The sequence below is a fragment of the Setaria italica genome, chromosome V (assembly GCF_000263155.2).
Source record: "Setaria italica strain Yugu1 chromosome V, Setaria_italica_v2.0, whole genome shotgun sequence".
Classification (NCBI taxonomy): Eukaryota; Viridiplantae; Streptophyta; class Magnoliopsida; order Poales; family Poaceae; genus Setaria; species Setaria italica.
The window spans coordinates 6,838,431-6,859,866 of NC_028454.1; the positions used below are offsets into that span (position 1 = coordinate 6,838,431).

The following is a 21,436-nucleotide window of genomic DNA, read 5'->3' on the forward strand; positions in this document are numbered from 1 at the left end:
GTAGGGTGCCGGCCGACGAGCCGCACTGCCCCCTGTCGCGCCCGGTTTTTGGCGGGAGGAGGAAGAAGGCTCTGGTGCTGCGGGCCCGCACGTCAGGGAGGATAGGAGAGGGAGAAGGCAGGCCGGGCGATGGCTTAAGTGGACCGAGGGTCCAGTTGGCCCAAGTGCTGGTGCGGGGAAGAGGCGTTGGAGGGAAAAAGGACGGAGGCCCAGGTGGTCGAGCAGGCCAGCTTCGCGGAAGAGAAAGAAAAGGAAGGGTGGGTCGTTGGGCCGGTACCGGTTGGAGAAAGGAAAAAGAAAAAGAAAACGGCCCAGTAGGCCCAGTAGAGGTATAAGAGGCCGGCGGGTAGGATGAATAGGAGAAGGGGGTGGGCCCGAGCCGCGGGCCCAGCGTAAGAGAGAGGGGGTAGAGTTAGGGCGCGTGAGAAAAGTAGGCCGGGGAGTTTTTCGGGGAAAATTTAGATTTCCTTTGTAGAATAATAGATTAAATCCGTTCATCACCATTTAAATCACAGAAATTTCTAGGGGTGTCCAAAATTAGTGAAACTAATTTTGTTAGGCTTATTTTATTTTCCTTTATGCATTAAAATTTTTATACCCTAGGAAAAAATAATAAAAATTTGGGTATTTATTTAATGCCTTTCTTTTAAGGTATTTAAAAAAATACTTAATCTTTAGTAAATGCATAAAATATGGAATAACATTTCATAATCACAAATTATTGTTAACTCATAGGAAATTAGGTTTTAAGGCTAGAAAATAATTATAACGTTTTCTAAAAATAAAAGAAATAACCTTAGGTAAGGTTAGTAAAGGAAATAAAATTGTTGGGTTAATCTTTTCGGATTTTTGTGTGTTGGCCTGCAACTTTATCATGATAAATTGTATAGTCCTTGTTGGCTTGCAACTTTATCATGAAGAAAAGTTGTATAGTCTTGTATTCAAAAAGTTGCATTCCTAACCCCTGCATATGTTTTGTCATAGACACCGAAGCACCGGAAGGGGATTTCTCGGAATTTTCAGAAGGATCTCCGGAGTTCGAAGAGATCATTGAGTTGGTTCCCTACGAGGCCAATTCTTCAGACAGTGCTAACTTTTTTATAGAGCAAGGCAAGCCCCGGTGCATTATACCTATTTATTTTAGAGTCGATATTTCATGTGTCCAATTATTGGTTATTTGCTATATGAATGCACTAGGTCTAGGAGTTGCTTGAAAACCCATTCTTGTACATTATCATACCTTGTTTTAAGGACATCTTTGCCACTTATTCAAACATTTAGTAAGTAACCCAAGTCTAGAAATGCTTAGTTGCTTAAATAATTGGTTTACTGAACCTTAAGGTAAATATTGAGTCATGCATGGTATTTATGGAAAGATAACTTGAAGGTTAAGAAGCGGACAGAAGCTAAGAATGTAGTTCTGTCTGCTAGATTAATTTGGTTAAGGCCCGATTCGTTGTCTTAACCTTTGATCAAGTGAAAGACATCTGATCACTTACTGGGTATGGGACCAGTAAAGCCCAGTAGGTTAGTAAAACCTCTGATCGGGAATACTTTGTACCCGCGCTTGACATGCTGGAGATTGGCAGGGGCGTAGCCTAAAACTCACATGGTGATCAGGCCAGACGTGGGGTCCCATGTGGGGGTGCGTCCCTAGGTCCGAGTAGTTTTATTCCCAATCATTGGATTTGCTAATCGAAAAGTCGTTACGTACGACCTGGACAGTCGTATATAACTGGTGATCGGGGTACTCTCCTGCAGGATGTAATTTGATCCGGATCGCCGCAATTCTCGGTTATGAATGCACTTGATCACTGTTGAGCATCGTAGTATAAATTCATGAATGCTATATCTTTCCACTAATGTTTTGGTATATGACTTAATACCTTGTTGTTTGCAATTAATATTTTATCATCATTTAGAATGGTTAGGTAATAACTTAATCAAAATAAAAGATAAAGCTAAGGTCTCACTCTTAGTAAGCTCTTTTGCCAAAAATGTGTCAGCCAAGTACACTGAAAAAGCTATCACATAGTTCCACGAAAAGCTATTATATTGGATAGTCGGGTAAGCCTTGCTAAGTACCCCGTACTCAGGGTTATCCCTTGTGGCTGTTTTCAGAAGCACCGCAGGAATCCGCCGAGGAGGAAGCCCCGAAAAACTAGGGTATTGTTATGAGTCTCACAATACCCTTAGAAAGAAATCTTGAATGCTCATATTCCACCTGAACCGCTCATGTTTAAATCCTAGAACCTCTATCTAACCTGCACGGTTAAGTTTATTTCAAATTATGTCCTGTAATAACTCGTACCTCATGTATGTATGTAAAAATGTAATATTTGTTGATGCTTTCCCATCGCGGAAACAATCCTGGTGTATGGCTATGAGACGTGATGTGGATCATTCGAGAAGTCCTAGGGACACTCGACGGACGACCGGACTTATACTGTTTTAAGTGCGTTTCAGATAATTGCTGCATCAGTAGCAATTAGGCGCATTTAAACCAGTTTAAGTTGGACGGTTCCGCCACACAAACGACCCGATTTGTATTCGTATTAAGAATATTTGGATTGTATCCATTCCCATTTTAAAATGTAGGATATAAATGTGGAAAGTATGATATCCAATTTGAATTCGATCGATTTCCATCCCTACTAATGTCTGGCCTACCAGTGGTGGCGAGCATGCGGGGAGGGGGGGTTGGGGGGGGTAGCAATGAGCCAAGGCAGCATGACGGTGCTGGCCTGAGTAATGGAGGACAATTGGTTTAGACTAGCGTCACGACATGCAACGGTATGATGGTAGACACGGGAGTGGTATCCGCCAAAGATAATAAGTAGGAGGTGGTCGGTGGAGTCACATTATGGATTAGGATGAGGTTGCCTCGAATCAATGGTGTCATGAACAAGATTACTAGAGGAGGAAGAATGCTTAGAGGTAGAATAAGTAAGAAGATACAACTTAGAGGTAGAAGAAGCAAGAAAATGCTAGATGTTTATCTTATAGTTGATAAAGTGGAATGAATGTTGAGATGTCTTAAAATGCTCGACATCGTATCCCAGCCCTAGAAGGTGTCTATGATCATTGCCTCTTATCGATCTTTAACTTACTAGCGGATAGGATAATCACTCGGGGACATCCTTCTCCAGTAGCACCAATCGAGTGATTACAACAATAGAATATTGAGAAGCCGAAGGATGCGGGCACGACGCACGTCTAGCGAGCCTGGGGACGGAGAGATGGCAAGGGATGGAGAGATGGCAATGAAGGCAGCGCGGAGAGGATAGCTAGCTAGGGCAGGATGGGAGAAGAGAAGACAATAGTGATTGAGACAAGGCGAGAGGAGAGCAAGACATCTTCTCCTCCTTCCATCATCTACTCTGTTCTCCTCTTCACTTTCATGCATCCGAGTCGTCAAGTCGTCGAGCCTATAAATAGGATATCGATTCTGTTGTCATTGCTTAATTTTTGCACATTTTTTCTTTTACTTCTCTATTTTCCAACAAAGATGATACACACTATGCCCTTCCCTATCCCTTCCTCCATGCAAGATAGCATACACTCAACAGCAATATCATTGGCAGACACAACACTACCTATGAGATAATGATATCCTCACGAGAATAGTATACCTGCGTATTACCGTCATGACGGTGACAAAGCATCGCACGGTTGCTTGCTCGGGTGTTGACACATATTTTTTAAAGTGGGTATATCTAATATTCATATTTTGTTTCTAAATATCTATCATTACAAATACATAATTTTTAATCAAGTAAATACCTTTTTGAATTAATACAAAGTTTTATTAACAATCTAGATCTAACAATTTTAGAAACATAGTAGCATGCCGTCTCGACAGCGCAAAGTAGGAGCTTTTTACCCTTTTTACAAGTTGTGAGAATTTATGTGTTTTTTTATTCTATTCTCTCTTTACATGTTATCTCTATTTCGATAAATGTCGTGCTAGCTATTAGATTTCAATGTTGAGAAAGTTGTTGGTTAGTTGGCTAATCGATCAAACTATAGTTTTTCTAGCCAAAACATAAAAAATGAATAGTCTCTCATTTAACCATATTTAAAATACATACACTGCCATTTTTACAGTGGCACTGTTAATATTTTTTGTGTATAAGATCCTTTATCTAGAAACATCTTTAAAAATAGCAAGCCTTATATTATCTCTATATTATCTTGCAAGAATTCTTTATCTATTTTATTTCAATAACATTCTAGAAGTTTCATTTGTGAGGTAAAGGTGTTTAGAGGTGGGAATTGGCACGCTATATTATAATACTTTTGAAGAAATAAAAAATATTATAAACATTTTCTATCAAATATTTGGGATGGATCAAGGTAAGAAAATGTTTTTAGGATTGTAAGAGAAAAAATTATATATTGTTAGGCTCAAATATTCTTCTAGCCTTACCAATATCACATACATTTTATAAATCGGTATATGTGTATTCAATCCAAAATGGTGTGCACATCGAGATGCTAACACTGTCTGCTCGCAAATGCATGATCGATGTTGTTGCTTGCGTAGGCTGGTATGAATGAGCGCTCTCTATGTCATGGAGACTTGCTAACAAAGATGCAGACTTGCTGTAACAACTTAGAGCTTAATTATGCGCAAAATCATATTATCGTGAGCATCATTATGTATCTAAGCATGTTGAAATAGCATATGGACCCCTAATTCAGTTTTGACGATTAATGATAACATGATCATTGCAATTAATGTGTGTTTTAGGCAATCTTAAAGTTAATACCATGATGAGCTTTCACATTATTCTTGGCCCCACCGTTGGATTTTCATTGTATTAGTGCAAAGCATATGCACGAAGACTAAGGATAAGCTAATTCTGAGTGTCATTCGGAGTTGAGATATACTTGTAGCAGTTTAGATTTTAGTAGTTTAGATTTTTATCTTCCTTTGGTCATACTATTAAAGGGCCGAAGAGTAGTAACTTGATAGATGGGGTGCATACGTGAAATTTGGCACTTGGTATGTCAAATGAAGCCAAGAAAAGTGAAAAAAAAGCAAGGTCGAAACTTAAACAAATTGAATTGGACGAATTTTAAATTCTTTTGGTAGCACTAGAGCTTTTCACCAGATGATATTGTGTCAACAGTATGCAGGAAACTTTTTGGAGGAAAATAGTGTCGACAATATCGAGCACCAGATAAATCAATGTTGACATCTATTAATGAAGAAAGTTTCTAGAGGTTATTAGCGTGACACCAATCGTTCTAGCGTGTGGCATAACCGTATAAGCAAATAAGTCCGTGACTATCAGTATGTATGGAAAAACATCCTATCTTTATGACCATATTCAAAAATACTAGGTGGTGAATCTTAAAACTGATGAAGTCACGCAGATGTCATGATGTCAATAGGCCTATCACTAAAAAATAATTATCCAAAAATATAAACACCGGCTCCGAACCAAAGATTCGAGCTTGAGTGAGCATGTTCCACCATAATAAAAACCTAACCAACTAAACTACAGTTGACAACCCCTACCCTATTGCGCGAGGTTCTGGAGCGCCTGGAGCAGCACCGCCCTGAAGCGGTTGATGTCGACGGTGATGTCTTGTCCGTTCAAGAACGTGTGCCTCATGAACTCGAAGCCCTTCTTGTGCAACGCAGTTGGGTTGGTGAAGATCTCGTGATCTCTTGGGTACTTGTCCTTGAGACTGCTCTCGTGGACGGCGATCTCGTACTGGATGTACCTGAGCCCCATCGCCTCCGCCGGATCGCCGAAGTCCATCCGTGCGAGCCACTGCAGCCCGCCCCACGGCACGATCTGCACCGTCGTCGCGCCCGGCGGCAGGAACACCATGTTGGTCAGCCCCGCGCCGTGCACGCCCACCAGCGCGTCGAACGAGTTGATCAGCCGCCCAACCTGGACGATGTCGATGGCCACGTCCAGCTCGTTCACGGCGACCTCGAAGCCGACCTCCTCCGCGGCGCGGACCACGGCTTCGGTGTTCAGGAGCAGCCGGGTGCCGCGTCGGGAGATGATGAGCAGGCGGGGTTTGCTTCCGGTGGCGCCGCCGGGGCGAGTGGGCGCGTCCCGGGGCAGTGAGAGAGCGCGCCGGAGGAACCGCGTGAAGTCCGGCATCCCGACCCCGTCCGGGCTGCGCTCCCTCTCGATCATGAGCTCCCGGTGCGCGCGCAGGCCGACCACGGCGTGGCGGAAGCAGTGCACCTCCCCGGCGGTGGCGGCCCTGGCGAGGTCGATCAGCGCGTGGCGCGACAGCCCACGCAGGAGCGCGCCGTGCTTTGCCAGCCACCGCGGCGCCGCGTCGGTCACGACGAGGCGCACGTCGCCGTAGCGCCGCGCGGTGTTGTACAGCGGGACGATGACGTCGGTGAAGTCGTGGAAGAGGTTGCCCGTGTACCCTCCGATCGAGAACACGACCGCCGGCTCGGCGTGCGTCGCCGTGCACCGAGGCGCGGCCCCCGCGTCGGCCGCCGTCCGCACGGTGATCTCGGTGACGCGGCCCATGCTCGTGGCGTCGCCCTTCCGCGGGTACGGCCGGACCTTGTACGCCGGCGCGTTCGCGCCGCCCACCTGGTCGACGACGATGAACGCCGAGGCGTTGGCGTCCATGCGGATGTCGCCGGTGAGGTCGCAGACGTCGGTGCGGCGGTCGGAGAAGTCGCACAGCGGCTGCCACCGCTGATGGCCCACTGAATCTGCACGCGTCGTGATGTCCCCTGGCCCTGAGAGAGTGGAGAAAACAGCACTGCTGCATAAGTTAAACCACATCTACAGGCTGCTAATGTGCATTGGGATTTGAATTGAATTTGTATTTGCTTTTGAATTTCCCGTGCATGACTCGATGCTAATGTGCGGATGAGGAAACGTCGTTTCCGCAGCGGATGCGGCCGGCGAGGATTTGTGCGGATGAAGGAAAGTAGGGGGCTGAAATCTGGATGAGAGAGAGGGAATAGGGGCTCAAATTTGAGAGTTCCATTGGAGTTGCCCTTAAGCTCTCCACTTTGAGAGAGTCGTTGATAGATCTGAATCTAAGCATCCGAAAAGAAGTTGAACGAGAACGACCCGAGTGCACTTTACTCTAGGCAGCCAAGGATTCAGACAAACACTACCATTTGCATGTCACTTTTAGCTATGCGTACGTTGGGTGACTGCCATGCCGTTGCTCTGCTGCTTGTGGCCGTGGCTCGCTCCCTGCTGCAGCGGGATGTCATCGCCACCTGAAATCATAAATTGACCCAACAATTAACGATGAGTTTAATCCAAAACATTACTGCACTTCATAGGAGTATTATTAATCCACGGTGAATTGGTCAAGCGAGCACTACACTGAGCTGCACCGGCGGATGATGAGCACAAGTGTCGAGCTGCTAGAAGGACGGAGAAGCTAAGCAGAAGCACTTACGGATGTTGGGGTCGACGGTGGCGCCGTGGCGGGACGAGAGGAGGACGAAGAGGAAGAAGAAGAAGAAGAAGAAGCCGACGACGACGGACATCACCGGCCTGGACCGGTGCCAGTCCAGCAGCCGAAGCTGCAGCCAGCTCCCCCACTGCTTGACGGCGCCGCAGCCTTTCATGGCAAAACCCGAGGCCCAGCCGTCTAGCTCCTTGTCTCAAAAAGCACCGAACATAAGCTGGTGACCCGTGGTGTGTGACCGTCGTCCAGTGCTGCGCTACAGCGTCCGCGGGTCCGGTACGAAGGAATCCTGCGCTAAACGAGCTTACCTGGCGTTCTTCTTCATCGTAGTGCTACAGTAATAAAGTATAAGAGGGGGGAAAAGGAAATTGAAAAGGAAAAACAAGGAGAAAAAGGGAAGATAAAACAAAGGCAAGGAATGGAAACAGGAAGAGGAGGAGGGAGCCGAAAGCCCTACAGCTACAGGGCGTGCGCCTGCCGCCGGGCACCGTCGACCAGCGGTCACCTTCGCCACCAACTACCTGTTACGGGAAACGACGAGGGTAGAATTGTAGAAAGGAGAACGAAGGGTGAAGCCGAGAGGATAAGGCGGCCTGCAAAAATCCTGTTCTTTGGCTTGTGCTGTAGACCTGTAGTGCCGTCAGGTAGTCCATGGATCAAGGGTCGTCCCACGTGTAAGCAAGTCATGTTGAGATGCTTTCGTGTGCTTTGCTGCTGCTGCAAGGACATGAAGCTGTGCCTGACTCCTTCCTCTTCGTCGTCTTACTCACGTGCTCCGCCTTTGGCTCCGCTACCACACGCGCCCTTCCGCTCTGCGCGTTGGCGAGCCGAAGCGAGTCAGCGACTAGCGAGGCATCTAATTGAATCGATTGCAATGGGGGGTGCTGGAGGTGTTACATGGAAGTGGCACCTGACGTGCAGCGCGGCCTTCATGCCGATGCACTCATGCATGCACACACAAAAGTAGAAGAACGTACGAGTGGTCCGCTTGGCTCGGCGTGATCAACACCCATGCATGCATGCATGCATGGTCGCCGTCGCCGATCGCGAAGCATGCGAGCGCAGGTCACAGCTTTTGGTGTTTAACGATGACCGGCCGGCAAGGGCATTTGTTGCTTTGTACGTACTCGCTGGGAAGTATAGATGGCCAGTGGATGGCACCACACTACACGACCCTAACACTATGCGGCCCGACACGACTAGGCACGACACGATTAAGCACTAAGACCTAATCGTGCCGTGCCGTGCCGAGGTCTCAGCCCAGCACTAAGTCGTGTATAGCGTCGTGTCGTGCCGGCCGGCACGGCCAGCCCGTCATGCTCGTGCTGGCATGAACCCTTCACGGTGGCGACCTGCGGCAGGCTCCATTGCTCCAACAATTCATGGCGCGGCCAGCACGTTGAAGGGGCACCGTGCGTCCGCCCGTCGACGTGGAGACAGGGCGAGGAAGGAAGGGATGGAGGACGCAGAGAGGAGAAGCGCGACGGCAGCTATGCGGGATTGGGGCTGGGGTGGTAGGGGAATTAGGGTTTGGGGCATAGTTTGTATCCAGGATTTGGGGCATAGTTTGTATCCAGGATTTGTGGCCTGGGGTAGTGGGTTGGCAGGCTGACATTTAGGGCCTTGGAACTGAGGATTGCAAAACAAAACAGACGAATAGGAAAAAAAAATACAGGAATAGGATAGGAATGGAGCGTAAAAACACAGGAAAATCACAAATGAGGCGTTTGGAACAAAGGAATTGAAAACATGGGAAACTTTTAGTTTGTGGGTCCCACAACAAGAAAAAAAATGCATCCACGCACCATACGCAGGTTGGATCCCTCACTGTTTTTTTTATAATTAGATCTCTCACTGTTAGCACACGCTTCTCACTGACACGTTGACCCAACAAACATGCGGTCCCACAACCAGTGAGTGTAAAATGAAAATCAAAACGCTCTCATTCTGGTCCACTGAATCTTTATCCCTCTCTCCCGTCGTTCTCATCCATTCTATCTTTTTCCCAAACCCAATCGTTCCTATCTGGTCGATCTTAGCAAATGGGAAGAAAGCAAGCTCCTGGCCGGTGATGGAGCAGCGGCAGCAGGCAGACCGGTGGACACTAGGCAGCATAGTTGCGACGCAGCAGAAGCATGCCGGCGTGGGGGAGCACAGGACGACGGAAGCTGTGGTCCGAGAGCAATGGAGCAACGAACAGCGGCGAGTATGTGACGAACCAGGTTCTTTCTTCTGCGAACGCACTGCCTCGGACTTACGCGAAGGAAGAAAAAACAAGAGATCGGAGTGGAGTTTTTGCTTCCTGTGGAATCGGCATCTAGCCACAGTATTCCACAGGAAAGGAACGGGTGCTTCCTTCGTTCCAAACACTCACCTTGCTTTCCTTTCCTTCGTTTTCTCATTCCTTCGATTTTCCTTTGAAATTCCTTTGATCCGGATGAGGCCTTAATTGGGCCGCTTTCATGCCTGGCATAAAATCGTGTCGTGTTCGTGCCAGCACTACGGGCCGAGGTTATGGCCCAGACCCTACACGACTCATCGTGCCGGGCCAGCCCGAGCACTATGCCTATCGGGCCGTGTCGTGTTCGGGTCATGTTTTTAGTGTCGGACCTCGTGCCGTCCGGTGGGCCTGGCCCCATTTGGCCATCTGTACTGTGCAGAACATACTCCCAACACGTTACATTTTTAAAAACCGGAGGGGGGCATCATTTCGGCATCATGTGACCATCCACCCACACCCAGGCACCCAGCAACAATTTAATCGTTCTTCAGGGATAGGCGTCATTGATATTTCTGGGAGGAAAATGTTACATGAGCTAACCAAGGATTTATTCAATAAAATGAGTGTTCATTGTTCATCAAATCCTAAGCATTCTATATTTCGGTTATTAGCTCACTGAGTTCAAACGTTGCATTATTCATCAAACCTGAAGTGTCCAATGAGCCCACCTCAACGTGGATTAGGGTAACCGGCAAATCATCGACACCAGGGATAAATTCATCTCTTGTCTTCAATTATTTCTTTTTTTTCAATTTCATTATTGCAATTCACTTTGATTATACATGAAACTTTTGGGCCTTGAAGCCTCCACCTTCTTTTTAATTTATACATGAAACTTTTGGGCCTTCAAGCCTCACCTTCTTTTTAATATAGCGGGTAGCTCTTCTGCCGGTTTTTTCAAAAAAAAAATAATAACCAAGAAGGTGGCCAATAAATATATGCACGGCCAGATGTGTACAGGACTCTACTTACAAGTACGATTAAACTTTCATGGTACCTACCCACCTCCTGCTTTGCTGAAGTATCTCATGACTTCAGTAACCAATCAGTAACATAAGGACTCCCACATATTCCTGTTGTACCAACCTGACTAGGGGTGTTTGGATACCCCTGCTAAACTTTAGCACCTATCACCTCGGATGTTTGGATACTAATTAGGAGTATTAAACATAGTCTAATTACAAAATTAATTGCACAGATGGAGTCTAATTCGCGAGACGAATCTATTAAGCCTAATTAGCCCATGATTTGACAATGTGGTGCTACAGTAACCATTTGCTAATGATGGATTAATTAGCCTTAATAGATTCGTCTCGTGAATTAGACTCCATTTGTGCAATTAGTTTGTAATTAGCTCATGTTTAGTCCTCCTAATTAGCATCCGAACATCCGATATGACCCTGCTAAAGTTTAGCACCTCGTATCCAAACACCCACTTGCCGTGCTGTACTACCATTCATTAGCACAACATAAGGTTACAACTACATGGACTTTGTGTCAGGAAAAAAGAATTAACTGACAAAGAATGAACTATATATTGTACAAGAAAGAATATAGAACTGTCACCTTTCTATCACACTACAACTGAAGAAGGTCCAGGGCCTGTAAAAGTGTAGGCCTGAATCTCCTGAGATTGAGTTTCACATCCTGTGCCATGAAAATGTTTGCCAATGCATTCCACCCTTGACCATGGATTGCCATGGGGTCCTTGAACACCATGTGGTCTCTGGGGTACCTCTGAGCAAGGCTGCTCTCTTGTTCAGAGATGTGGTACTCCAGGTACCTCAGGTTCATGCCGCGGGCTGGTTCCCCATAGAAGTTGGTGGCCATCCAACCCATCTTCCCCCATGGAACTATCTGAATCACCACCGCCTTTGCCGGCAGGAAGATCTGGTTGGTCAGGCCGGCGCCATGGACAGCTAGGAGTACGTCACACGAGTTCACCATTGTGGCAAACTTCTTCAAGTTTCCCCTGGCCTCGGAGACGGTCACGTCAAAGCCTAGCGCCCTTGATATTGCAGCCAGTTGACGAAGGTTCAGGAGCTTCCTTGTGCCTCGCCTTGATATGATCAGCATTCTTGGTTTCTTGCCAGGCTCTCCACCAAGGACTAACGGTCTGGCCCTTTTGAGGCCATATGAGTGGCGCAAGAATCTTGTGAAGTCAAGCATTGAGTACCCTTGTGGGTTTCTCGTTGGATGCGGCCGAAGGATGAGATCCCTGTCTCTCACCAAACCAACAATTACTTGCTCAAAGCAGTGAACATCCTTGTTTGAGTCAAAATCAATTATGTCATAATGCGATAGCCTCCGTAGCATCGGTTTGTACTTCTGAATCCACCACTGCTTGTAGTTGGTAATGAAGAATTTTACCCTCCCTTTGAACCGAAAGGAAGTTAGATATAGTGGGATCAGCACATCTGACACGTCATGGAAGAAGTTTCCAGTATAGCCACCAACAGAGAAGACAACTGCAGGGACATCATGGTTGATGCTGCATCTGGGAGCATCATTTTCACTTGCAGCTGCTCTGATGTCCACTTCTTTTACAAGAGGTAGCAAGGAATCGTCACGGCGAGCATATGGCCTTACCCGCCGTCCTTCAACGCCTTGTTGCATTGGCATAGTAAGAGCAACTGATGAGCTTCCTGGAGAAACTCGCACATCACCAGACATCTGGCAGATGATTGGCCTTGCATAAGGGAAGCCCTCATCTTTACCCTTGTCATCACAATATATCTTACTCTTAGGCTTTGGAGCCTCAATATCTGTGACTGGTGGAAATGAAGAAATCGAAGTTAGAAAATCCTTTGCTACAGTATGTGCTTTACAAGGTAACATGTAACTTATTGATGTTCGAAATTAGTATCCAAATTAGTATTATTGATGGCCCGATTTCATGGTAGAAGCAATTAGTACTGCGATTAGTCATCTCACCTGATTGTTGAAAATTCGTGAAAGAGTTTTCAGGAGGCGAACCAGACTTTGCAGATGATGCAGTCTTCCTCTCAATACCTGATTTATTATCAAAATCTGTTCTATTCTCGGCATTGCTGTTTTCAACTCCTGTATCTACAGAGGATAAAATTTGGATTACAGATAATGACTGAAAGCAGAATGACAGCTTCTGAATTAAAAGAAAAAAAAGCATCCCTCCCTGGAGTGCATGCAACTTGTGTTCCATAGTCACATTGTAGCCAAGCAATTGAAGGTGTATAAGGTTATCAAAAAATAAAGCTAAGGCATAACATTTCATAAAATTATCGTAAGATACATTGAGAGTTATACATGAATGTATAACTTGGATTCTTTTCAAATTATCCTCTTCAATTTCAAACTTATTTTTTGAGAAGGAACACGTACTGTTTAACTATCCTTCTATTGCAATTTGGAAACGAGCATTACGAACGGCACTAGCTGGCAGTGACAAACGCAAGGTCCTTGCAAGTTTCAGGCACATCTCAAAACACGGCCCTGCCCCTTGAAGCACCGAATGCCGAATCCCTTAACCACCTCGTAGCACACTAGAATCTATCAGCTAATGCATGATTGAGGGCCATACCAATTATAGAACTGCAAGGTGGCCCCAATGAGAAGATCCCAAACCTAGGCATGCATTATACAGTACTTGCATTTGCACTGTCCCTGATCATGATGCAACCATTGTGGTCCACTCCAGCACACTCTGATGCCACTCAATCACAACCATGCAAGCAATGATCTGTCTGGATAGAGGCAAAAGGGAAAGGAGAAAGAGCTCTCTGCTCACCTAAACTTCTGACAGGATCAGCACCAAATCTTGCAGGAACCGGAGCAATAGGCCCTGGAGGTCCATGTCCATCCACAATGCCCTGCTGGAACGAGTTCAGAGCTCCAGCCCCTGCTACAGGCAGCTGTGCAAGGTCAAAGGGATGCAAGATTGAAGAGAATAATTGGACAAAACGAAGAACTTCAAGAATTCTTGAGGTGCCCCACCTTCAGCATCTTCAGAGCTAATAACATAGTTTCCCTCGGCCAGATAAACTCCATCGCCAGCTACAAGCACAAACATTTCAAGAAAAATTCAGTCCTACTAGAGCTCAAGAAGAGGAGGCAACCTATTTCGAATGCGTAATTGTAGGTTGGTTCGACGGGTGATCCCTGACTCACACGAGACCCGTGACGAGAGCGGGGAGAGGAGCCTGGCCGCGCAGATGCAGAGCAGCGGGGCGAGGAGGCACGCCGCGAGGAGCAGCCTGCCGGCGAGCTGCCTCGGCTTGGCCGGGCTCTTGGCCGCCGCGGCGGCCCTCGTGCCGGGCCTCGGCTTCCTCTCCCTCGCCGCTGCGGCGGCGACGGCGGCTCTGCTCTTGCCGTGCTGCACCATGAACGCCATGGGCTCCCTCAGCTAATCATCAGCTGCGGGCGCGGGTTTTGGGGAGGTGGGGGTGCAGCGGAGTAAAAGAGGAAGGAGCAGTGAGGGGGAGGTCGTTGGGAGGAGTGGCGCTGTGACTGAGAGACTGCCGCATGTGTGGGTGGGTTCGTGCACAGTGGAGATCGGAGGGAGGCAAGGCAAGGGTGGGGCTGGAAAGCGGCCATTATTGTAAGCTCGCTTTGGGTCAGCTGGTTACTGTATTTGGTTAGTTGAGGTGGGTTCAGGAGCTTGAACAGTTAGAAACACTGCCGATAATACTTGTTCTGGTTCTTTTTTTTGGTGTCTCTCTGAATGAAGAGGTGACGGCAGTAAAGCGCCATGAATGGGCATTAATAACCTTCATGTTTGGTGGATTTCGGTTCAGGGAGAAGGAACGTAGGATTCTCTTGGCAAACCTGAATCAGCTGTGACTAATTAGAGGAGGAGTAGCGTAAGACAGACTGTTTATGCCATTCTAAAATGGGTTTATCACTAAGAGGGTGTTTGGATTCTGAAGCTAAAATTTAGTCAGTGTCACATCAGATATTCGGATGCTAATGAGGAGAACTAAATATGAGCTAATTACAAAACTAATTGCAGAATTCCTAAGCTAAATCACGAGATGAATCTATTAAGCCTAATTAATCCATCAATAGCGAATGTTTACTGTAGCACCATATTATCAAATCATGGACTAATTAGGCTTAATAGATTCATCTCGCGATTTAGCCTAAGGGTTATGAAATTAATTTTGTAATTAACCTATATTTAATACTCCTAATTAGTATCAAACATTTGAGGTACAGGAGCTAAAATTTAACCAGGATCCGAACACCCCTAATTCAGTATGCTCTGCAACTCAAGTCTGCATGCAGACTCCACAAATGCAGCGCCAATGTAAAAGGCACGGGCGTGCTGTTCTGTAGCGGTCAGTCAGCTAAAAGCTGCCACCTACTCTACACTACACGGATGCCTGTGTGGCGGCCGCCCATGTGAGGCAAAGCATGCCGTGAGCTGTTTTCATCTCTCCACTGCACAGTGCACAGCGACAGACACCCCAACGATGCATGGATGGATGATGGATCACTTGGGAGTTGGGACTCGAAAATTTGGAAGGGGTCATGTGCGAGTCAGATGCTACTTCTGCATAGCGAATGAGAAGGAAAGTCCAAAGGCATGTGCCTATCTTTCTCCCTCAAGACTGAAACGACAAAAAGGGGAAAAGGAAACTTTCCTCGTGTGTATTCAGAGCCAGACACATGCATGGGCTGCTAAGCATGCTGGTCCAGTGTTAGGCACAGGCAGGTATCCATGCCAACAAGTATCCGTCTCCTTTTCGATTTTTTGCTAAATCAATTTGAAGCAAATTTGTTTGTGTGTGTTTGCAACACTCTGAAAATTCAGTACCCAAAACACCACTTTACAGGTAGAATGCGCGCCTCACTTGGACTCCGTCGCCGCCGGGCGTCGGTGAAGCGAGCCAACATGCCCTACACTGTTGCGCCACATTGCTCTTCTTGTGCCATTTCCTAGAAGCATCGTTGTCATGTGCCCGTGCTACTACACGGCCGTAGCTTGCTTGCACGTATCTGCCGCCTCTCCTCCTCGCTTGCAATGCATTGCGTTGCCGTTGTGTGCAGATCACCTACCTAACAACCCAATCTGTTAACAGCTTTGGTCAACGCTGGCGACTGACAGCTACCCCTCCCCTACCGGCCCAACAGCGTGGCCCATCTCCATTCATGGGCTCGATTTCTCCCCGTACTGGGCCTCCGGCCTAGCACGTACTACTTGCTTTATTCCTCTCTCTGTTTTTTTTGGTTTCCCAAACTTGGATGATCAAAGAAGTTACGCTTGTTCGCATATGTTCACACGCAATGCAAATGTTACGTAAGCCTGCGCTTTCAGCATAAATGCAGTGACATGTAAACCTTTGGTTTGTAACTTTTTCCCCTTTAAAAGAACACCAAAAAATGGAAAAGAATCGAGAAATCCAATAAGTAAAACCTAATTTCTAAAAATGAAGGTAGTGTGAAAATAAACTGTACGTGGCCACCGCTACTGCTGCTCCCTGAGCATCTGCATGGCCTTGCGGAGCACGGGCTCGAAGCGCTCGAGGTCCACCCGGATGTCCTGCCTGCCGAGGTAGTACTCGGCGACCTTCCCCCACCCGCTTCGGTGGATGGACTCCGGGTCCCTCACGGCGGGGTGGTCCCGCCCCAGCGTCTCCACCAGCGTGCTCTCCTCCACGCCGGCGGAGTAGGCGATGTACCTGAGCCCCATGTCCACGGCGGGGACACCGAAGTCCACCTCCCCGATGTGCTCCATCTTCCCGTACGGCACCACCTGGATGAACACGGCGCCCGTGGGGAGGAACACCGAGTTGGTCAGCCCGGCGCCGTGCACCCCGACCAGCGCGTCGACGGCGTTCACCTCCTTCGCGAACTCCCCCACGTCCACGTTGAACGGCGGGTCACCGATCACCACCTCGAACCCCACCCGCTCTGCCAGCGCCACCACCGCGTCCACGTTCATCAGCTTCCGCGGGTGCCGCCGCGAGATGATCATCATGCGCGGCCTCACCTTCTCGTTGTCCTCGCCGTCGGCGCCGGTGAGCTTCGCCGGCGCGTCGCGAGGGAGGGAGAAGGTCTCACGGAGGAACCTGGTGAACTCCGGCATGGAGTGGCCGAGCGGCTCCCGCGCCGGGTCGATGCTGAACTCCTTGTGCATGCGGATCCCCACCACGGCGCCCGGGAAGCACCGGACCTTGTCGTCCTTGTCCATGTCCACGATGTCGTACCGCGACAGCCGCTTCAGGATGGTCCGGTACTTGCCGGCGTACCACGGCTGGAAGTTCTCGACGACGAGCTGGACCTCGCCCTTGAACCGCACCGCCTGGAGGTAGAGCGGGATCAGCACGTCGCTGAAGTCGTGCCAGTAGTTGCCGGTGAGACCGCCCATGGCGAACACCATCGCCGGCACGGGCGACCGGACGTCGCAGGCCGGCGCGTCGGCGGCGGAGGCCATCTCCCGCACCGTCACCTCCTTGATCCCGGCCTGGTGCTTCCGGGAGTAGGGACGGATCAGCCACTCCTGCGGGTTCGGGTTGCCGCCGCTCTCGATGGACGGCGCGATCAGGATGGTGCCCGCCGAGCCCCGGATGCGCACGTCGCCGGTGACGTCGCAGACGTCCGACGCCCACGGGCCCTGGATGTCGCACGCCGGCTTCTTCGCCGGAGCGCCCTCCTCCCTCGTCGCGCCGTCGCCGCCGATACTACTCCGACCACCATCTGCATGGATGCATGAATGTGAATCACTACTGGTGGTACAACTTTTTTGGTAATGTTAATTTGGAAGCTTTCTGATGACGAAGAATCTGCACCCAACACGTCTCTGGACGGCCACTTTCCGTCGGAAAAAGTCGGAGTGACAAGAACAAGTTTGAGACTGATCGGAAAGCAAAGCGAGCCGAACAATCTTGTGTGTGTACTTTTCTCCAGCTTTATGAGAAGGTAAAGGAACAGGGATGCATTGGCAAGTACCTGCGACAGGCTTCTGGTCCTCCTCTGTTTTAGTGTGGGGCTCTTCGACGTCAACGGCTGGGGGCTTCTCTTCAGCTGCATGATGCTCTGCCTTGGGAGGCTTCTCCTCCGCTGCAAACTCTGCCTTGGGTGGCTTCTCCTCTGCTCATGGCAAGAGAAACAGAAATGAGAAAAAAAGATTGTTTTTTTGTTGAATTAAATTATTTTTAAGGGGGAATTGATTAATCGGTTGGAGGAAGGAGAAGGTTTAGGGGCACAGATTGATTGATTGACCTGTGACAGGGGGCTGCTGCCTCTTCTTTTCCTCGGCCGGGGTGATCAGCGACGGCGAGGGGTGCGCGTGTCCCGGCGATGACCTCCGGATAGCTGCGGATACGAGCTCAATTCTCGTCAGTTGAAAGAGTTCGGATACTAAGAGCCTGATGGATTCGGCTTGATGATGGTGAATCAACGCGCTAGTTATTTTTTTTTCAAAAAATAGAGGGAAGACCACCAGGGAAAAGCTTGCATGTTTTGGTTACTGTTTGATGAGAACCATGAACGATCATGAGTAAAAAGGATCCAAATGAACCATGTCATAATTGCAAAGTTCATCGACGGGTTCGGTCGACAAGAATCAATCGACGAACTAAATCTCCGCACAAGAATTCATTCAGAATTAAAAAAAGACAAAAGAGAGAACTAAACTACCGTGTTGAACTATTCTTGCTAACAAGCTGTAAGCACACGAAACCCATGTCACAGCAATCCAACGATCAAAGAACTGACTCACCGTTGGGCGCCGAGATGGCGAACTGCTCGGAGACGGTGAAGTAGGTGAGGAGCACGAGGAAGAATCCCAGCAAGAACCCAACGCCGAGGTACTTCTGCGCCGCACCCTTGACGCTCTTGATGAGCTTCCCCGGATCGCCGCCCATCTCTCTCGTCTCCGGCGCGTTCTCCCCTCTCAGCTCGCCGCCGGCTTCGTCCCTTGTGATAAATACCTGCCCCGCCGCGTGTGCAGGTATCTCCGGGACACACCAACTACGCTGACATGGGAGGAGGACCTGAACCTTCCGCGAACTCTTCAACGGACCAGTTCTTTGGGCGGACGCATGGTGTGCTTTATGGGCTATGGCTGCTACCCTGCCATGACGGGGGAGGGAGGACCTGGCCTCGTGATGGCTACGTCTATAAACTACACCTAGGCGTACAATTACGTGTGCTAATGAATCAGTAGTTAGCATAAAGCTTCCGGAATGAGCTTATTGTATTGGGGATTTGGAATTTGCCATGTTTTGACTAGTTTTGGAGCGGTTTGGCACGAGGGTTTTTAAATTGTTGCGCGAGCTGTGTGCGTATGATTGGGTGTGGGGGCAAGGTGTAGGGTAGGGAAAAAAAAGGTTTTTGTGTGTAGAGGCCTGGTTGATTGATCGATCATGGGTGTGGGTGGTAGATAGATGCTGGGAGGTCAAATGCGTGGAATATTTGATTGGAATGTGGATGTTTCAGTCGCGGAAGAGAAGTCATGAGCTGTCAGGATTCATGGTATGTCACCAAGGGGCCCAGCAGGCCAGCACCCCCTGCCGAGCCTGCAGCATGTACCATTGCCCAATCTTTGATTGTTTCTTTGGCTCCATCCATAGGTTCATTTGTTCATGTTTTGGCTGAGGTCAGCTTTTGTGTCCGTATGGATGGTAGGCCGTGCTAGGGCTTGTATTACTTGCAGGAGCATTTGGATTTTGTCAGTTTAGCCATACGATTTTTTTGTTTTTCCTTTGGAGAACAGTGTACAGCTTGGTTCTCAATCGCATTCTGATGGTCAGATAATTTTGTCGTCTGGAGAGAAAGCATCCAGCTGAAGGGGAGGACCTATACATTGCAGTTCCTTTCTCATGGTTTAAGGAGGGACCTGTTTTGTCTAGAGAACTGAAAGATACTTGTTTGTTGTTACATGTGCCACAGGGCAAGGGCATCGTCTTTAGCCCTGACTCCTGAGAGAGACGGTTGGGGACTCAGCTTGATGCATTCCTCTGCTCATGAATACGAACCCCCTCCGATACCGGGAAAGATTCAGCCAATTTTCTTCAAAACATGAAGTTCCATGCATACATGTTTCATGTATTTCCAACCTCTGTTTTTTTTTTGGCGAAGATATGTAATAAATTTCTCTTAGTAGGCTAGCCTGCTTCTTGATTACTCACCTCCTTGTTTCTAGTACTTGTACTATTTCGAGATTCCGTTCGTTGGTGGCATTTCCGAATCATGATTAATTTGGGAGTATGCACCCTCTATGGGCCTCATCTTCAGTTAGCAGTTAGCTCAGCTACCACAGCGAAACGATGTCACAATGTTCAATTTTTTTTCTTATAAAAAAGGAAAAGTAATCACGGTATCTCTTTATGCTGTTTTTTTTTCGGCTATGCTAATTTGTACACAGATAACATGAACTCATGGTTGCACTGATCATCATTCGGTAAGTACAGTATACTCCCTCCGTTCCAAATTATAAATCAGTTTGATTTTTCTAGGCTTATAAATATTACTATGCATATAGAAAATCTAAAAGGACCTACAATTTAGAACGGAGAAGCACAGTGTCAGAGCGTCACAGACGGTACCCTCTAGCCGATCATCAAAGATAACTGCTTGCTCCGAATAAACTGAAGGTCGCAGATACGGTGTTTGGTGTGGCGAACAATCAAGGACGATTATGTCTAAAAAAGGTAAAAATCAAGGACGATTAGAAGAAGGCGCGGCGATCGACTGATCATGATCAGGAATTCTGTGGATTCCCACTGCAGTGGATACACGGTTGTAGGAGGAGTACTCTAGTCTGAACTCTCAACGTGAACGACTCTCTGTACAGGGAACTGAACCTTTTTCTGCCAAGAGCATCGGACGGCCAGTGGTTGAGCGCGTGATCCGAGGGCGTCGCGTGGTGTGGTGGTTGCGCCGTTGGACTAACACGCATGCATACACACAGGCGGTGCTCTGGGGGCTAACTTAAAGCTAGTCGGCGGCTTCGGCATCGGCCGTCGCCGTCCGCGGAATAGGAATCTGATTGCGTGTCCGTCTGTGGCTAGCAGCTACCAAGGCGGTCGGCGAGGAGACGTAAACGGGAAAGCGATGGCGTACTCCTGTTTGGGAGAGTTTATTTCGACAAGCGGACAGGCTCGCTTTTCGCAAAACATGTGAACCCGAAGCAATAGACCCTCCCAAACAGGAGCGGATACACAGGGGCTGCTCACACCCCTATGGATACCCCTGAGGCCCCCAACATTTTTTGGCCATAGATTGAGGAGAGGAAAAAGAAGAGAAAGAGAAGGAAGGAGAAGAAGAATAGGGTAAATGTTTTTTAAGGACATCATCATATACATGCAGAGATGCAGTTGTGTATGCGGCGGAGGAGAAAATAGGCGATGTGGAATTGGGAATCGACCGACGTAGCATAACACAACGTGCGTTAGGGCCTGTTTTCTTCCACTTGCTAAACTTTAGCACCCGTCACATCGAATGTTTAGATACTAATTAGGAGTATTAAACGTAGACTATTTACAAAACCCATTACATAAGACGAATCTAAACGGCGAGACGAATCTATTAAGCCTAATTAGTCCATGATTTGACAATCCGTCGCATTCCTGATCCCCGGCACTTGCTCTAACCGTCGGTAGTGTGGGTACTTGATCGAGGTCTGCCGCGGATTCGGGACGTGCTCCCGCGCCAGGCTGACAGGCAAGCCCAAGCGTATCGCGTAGGCCCCGCAGTAGGAACGCGGGGAAGTCGGTCAAGGTCAGGCTGGAGGCCACCCAGCAAGGA

At 48.2% G+C, this 21,436-nt stretch overlaps 3 protein-coding genes across 5 annotated transcripts; all 3 read right to left on the reverse strand.

Annotated features, from left to right (window-relative positions):
• Positions 1-5,364: 5,364 nt before the first annotated feature.
• Positions 5,365-7,141, reverse strand: LOC101761394. The gene has a single exon (XM_022827237.1). The coding sequence runs from the start codon at positions 6,777-6,779 to the stop codon at positions 5,529-5,531; it is 1,251 nt and encodes a 416-aa protein (XP_022682972.1). The 5' UTR covers positions 6,780-7,141; the 3' UTR covers positions 5,365-5,528.
• A 3,986-nt stretch (positions 7,142-11,127) lies between these two features.
• LOC101782705 lies at positions 11,128-14,255 on the reverse strand. Of its 3 annotated transcripts, none has more exons than XM_012845859.2 (5): positions 13,853-14,255; positions 13,679-13,738; positions 13,473-13,586; positions 12,641-12,775; positions 11,128-12,477 (listed from the first exon to the last, which is right to left on the reverse strand). In XM_012845859.2, exons 1-5 carry the CDS (start codon positions 14,073-14,075, stop codon positions 11,285-11,287), a joined length of 1,725 nt encoding a protein of 574 aa, XP_012701313.1. In that variant the 5' UTR covers positions 14,076-14,255; the 3' UTR covers positions 11,128-11,284. The 3 variants fall into 3 exon arrangements, with proteins under 3 accessions (XP_012701313.1, XP_004968126.1, XP_012701314.1); XM_004968069.2 differs by having other exon boundaries at positions 13,473-13,583; positions 13,853-14,254; XM_012845860.3 differs by having other exon boundaries at positions 13,473-13,596; positions 13,853-13,987.
• Positions 14,256-15,975: 1,720 nt separating this feature from the next.
• Positions 15,976-18,809, reverse strand: LOC101782301 (protein O-linked-mannose beta-1,4-N-acetylglucosaminyltransferase 2). Its single transcript, XM_004968068.3, has 4 exons — positions 18,408-18,809; positions 17,909-18,001; positions 17,636-17,776; positions 15,976-17,383 (listed from the first exon to the last, which is right to left on the reverse strand). Exons 1-4 carry the CDS (start codon positions 18,550-18,552, stop codon positions 16,152-16,154), a joined length of 1,611 nt encoding a protein of 536 aa, XP_004968125.1. The 5' UTR covers positions 18,553-18,809; the 3' UTR covers positions 15,976-16,151.
• Positions 18,810-21,436: the final 2,627 nt, after the last annotated feature.

What these genes read in the sequence shown, in the direction of transcription:
- LOC101761394 (XM_022827237.1), bottom strand. Translation starts at nt 6,779, where the DNA reads ATGTGGTTTAACTTATGCAGCAGTGCTGTTTTCTCCACTCTCTCAGGG.
- LOC101782705 (XM_012845859.2), bottom strand. Translation starts at nt 14,075, where the DNA reads ATGGCGTTCATGGTGCAGCACGGCAAGAGCAGAGCCGCCGTCGCCGCC. An exon ending in TAGCTCTGAAGATGCTGAAG is followed by an intron (nt 13,587 to 13,678) that starts GTGGGGCACCTC and finishes AGCTGCCTGTAG; the next exon opens with CAGGGGCTGGAGCTCTGAAC. An exon ending in CACGAATTTTCAACAATCAG is followed by an intron (nt 12,478 to 12,640) that starts GTGAGATGACTA and finishes CATTTCCACCAG; the next exon opens with TCACAGATATTGAGGCTCCA.
- LOC101782301 (XM_004968068.3), bottom strand. Translation starts at nt 18,552, where the DNA reads ATGGGCGGCGATCCGGGGAAGCTCATCAAGAGCGTCAAGGGTGCGGCG. An exon ending in CGCCATCTCGGCGCCCAACG is followed by an intron (nt 18,002 to 18,407) that starts GTGAGTCAGTTC and finishes TCGTATCCGCAG; the next exon opens with CTATCCGGAGGTCATCGCCG. An exon ending in GGACCAGAAGCCTGTCGCAG is followed by an intron (nt 17,384 to 17,635) that starts GTACTTGCCAAT and finishes GCATCCATGCAG; the next exon opens with ATGGTGGTCGGAGTAGTATC.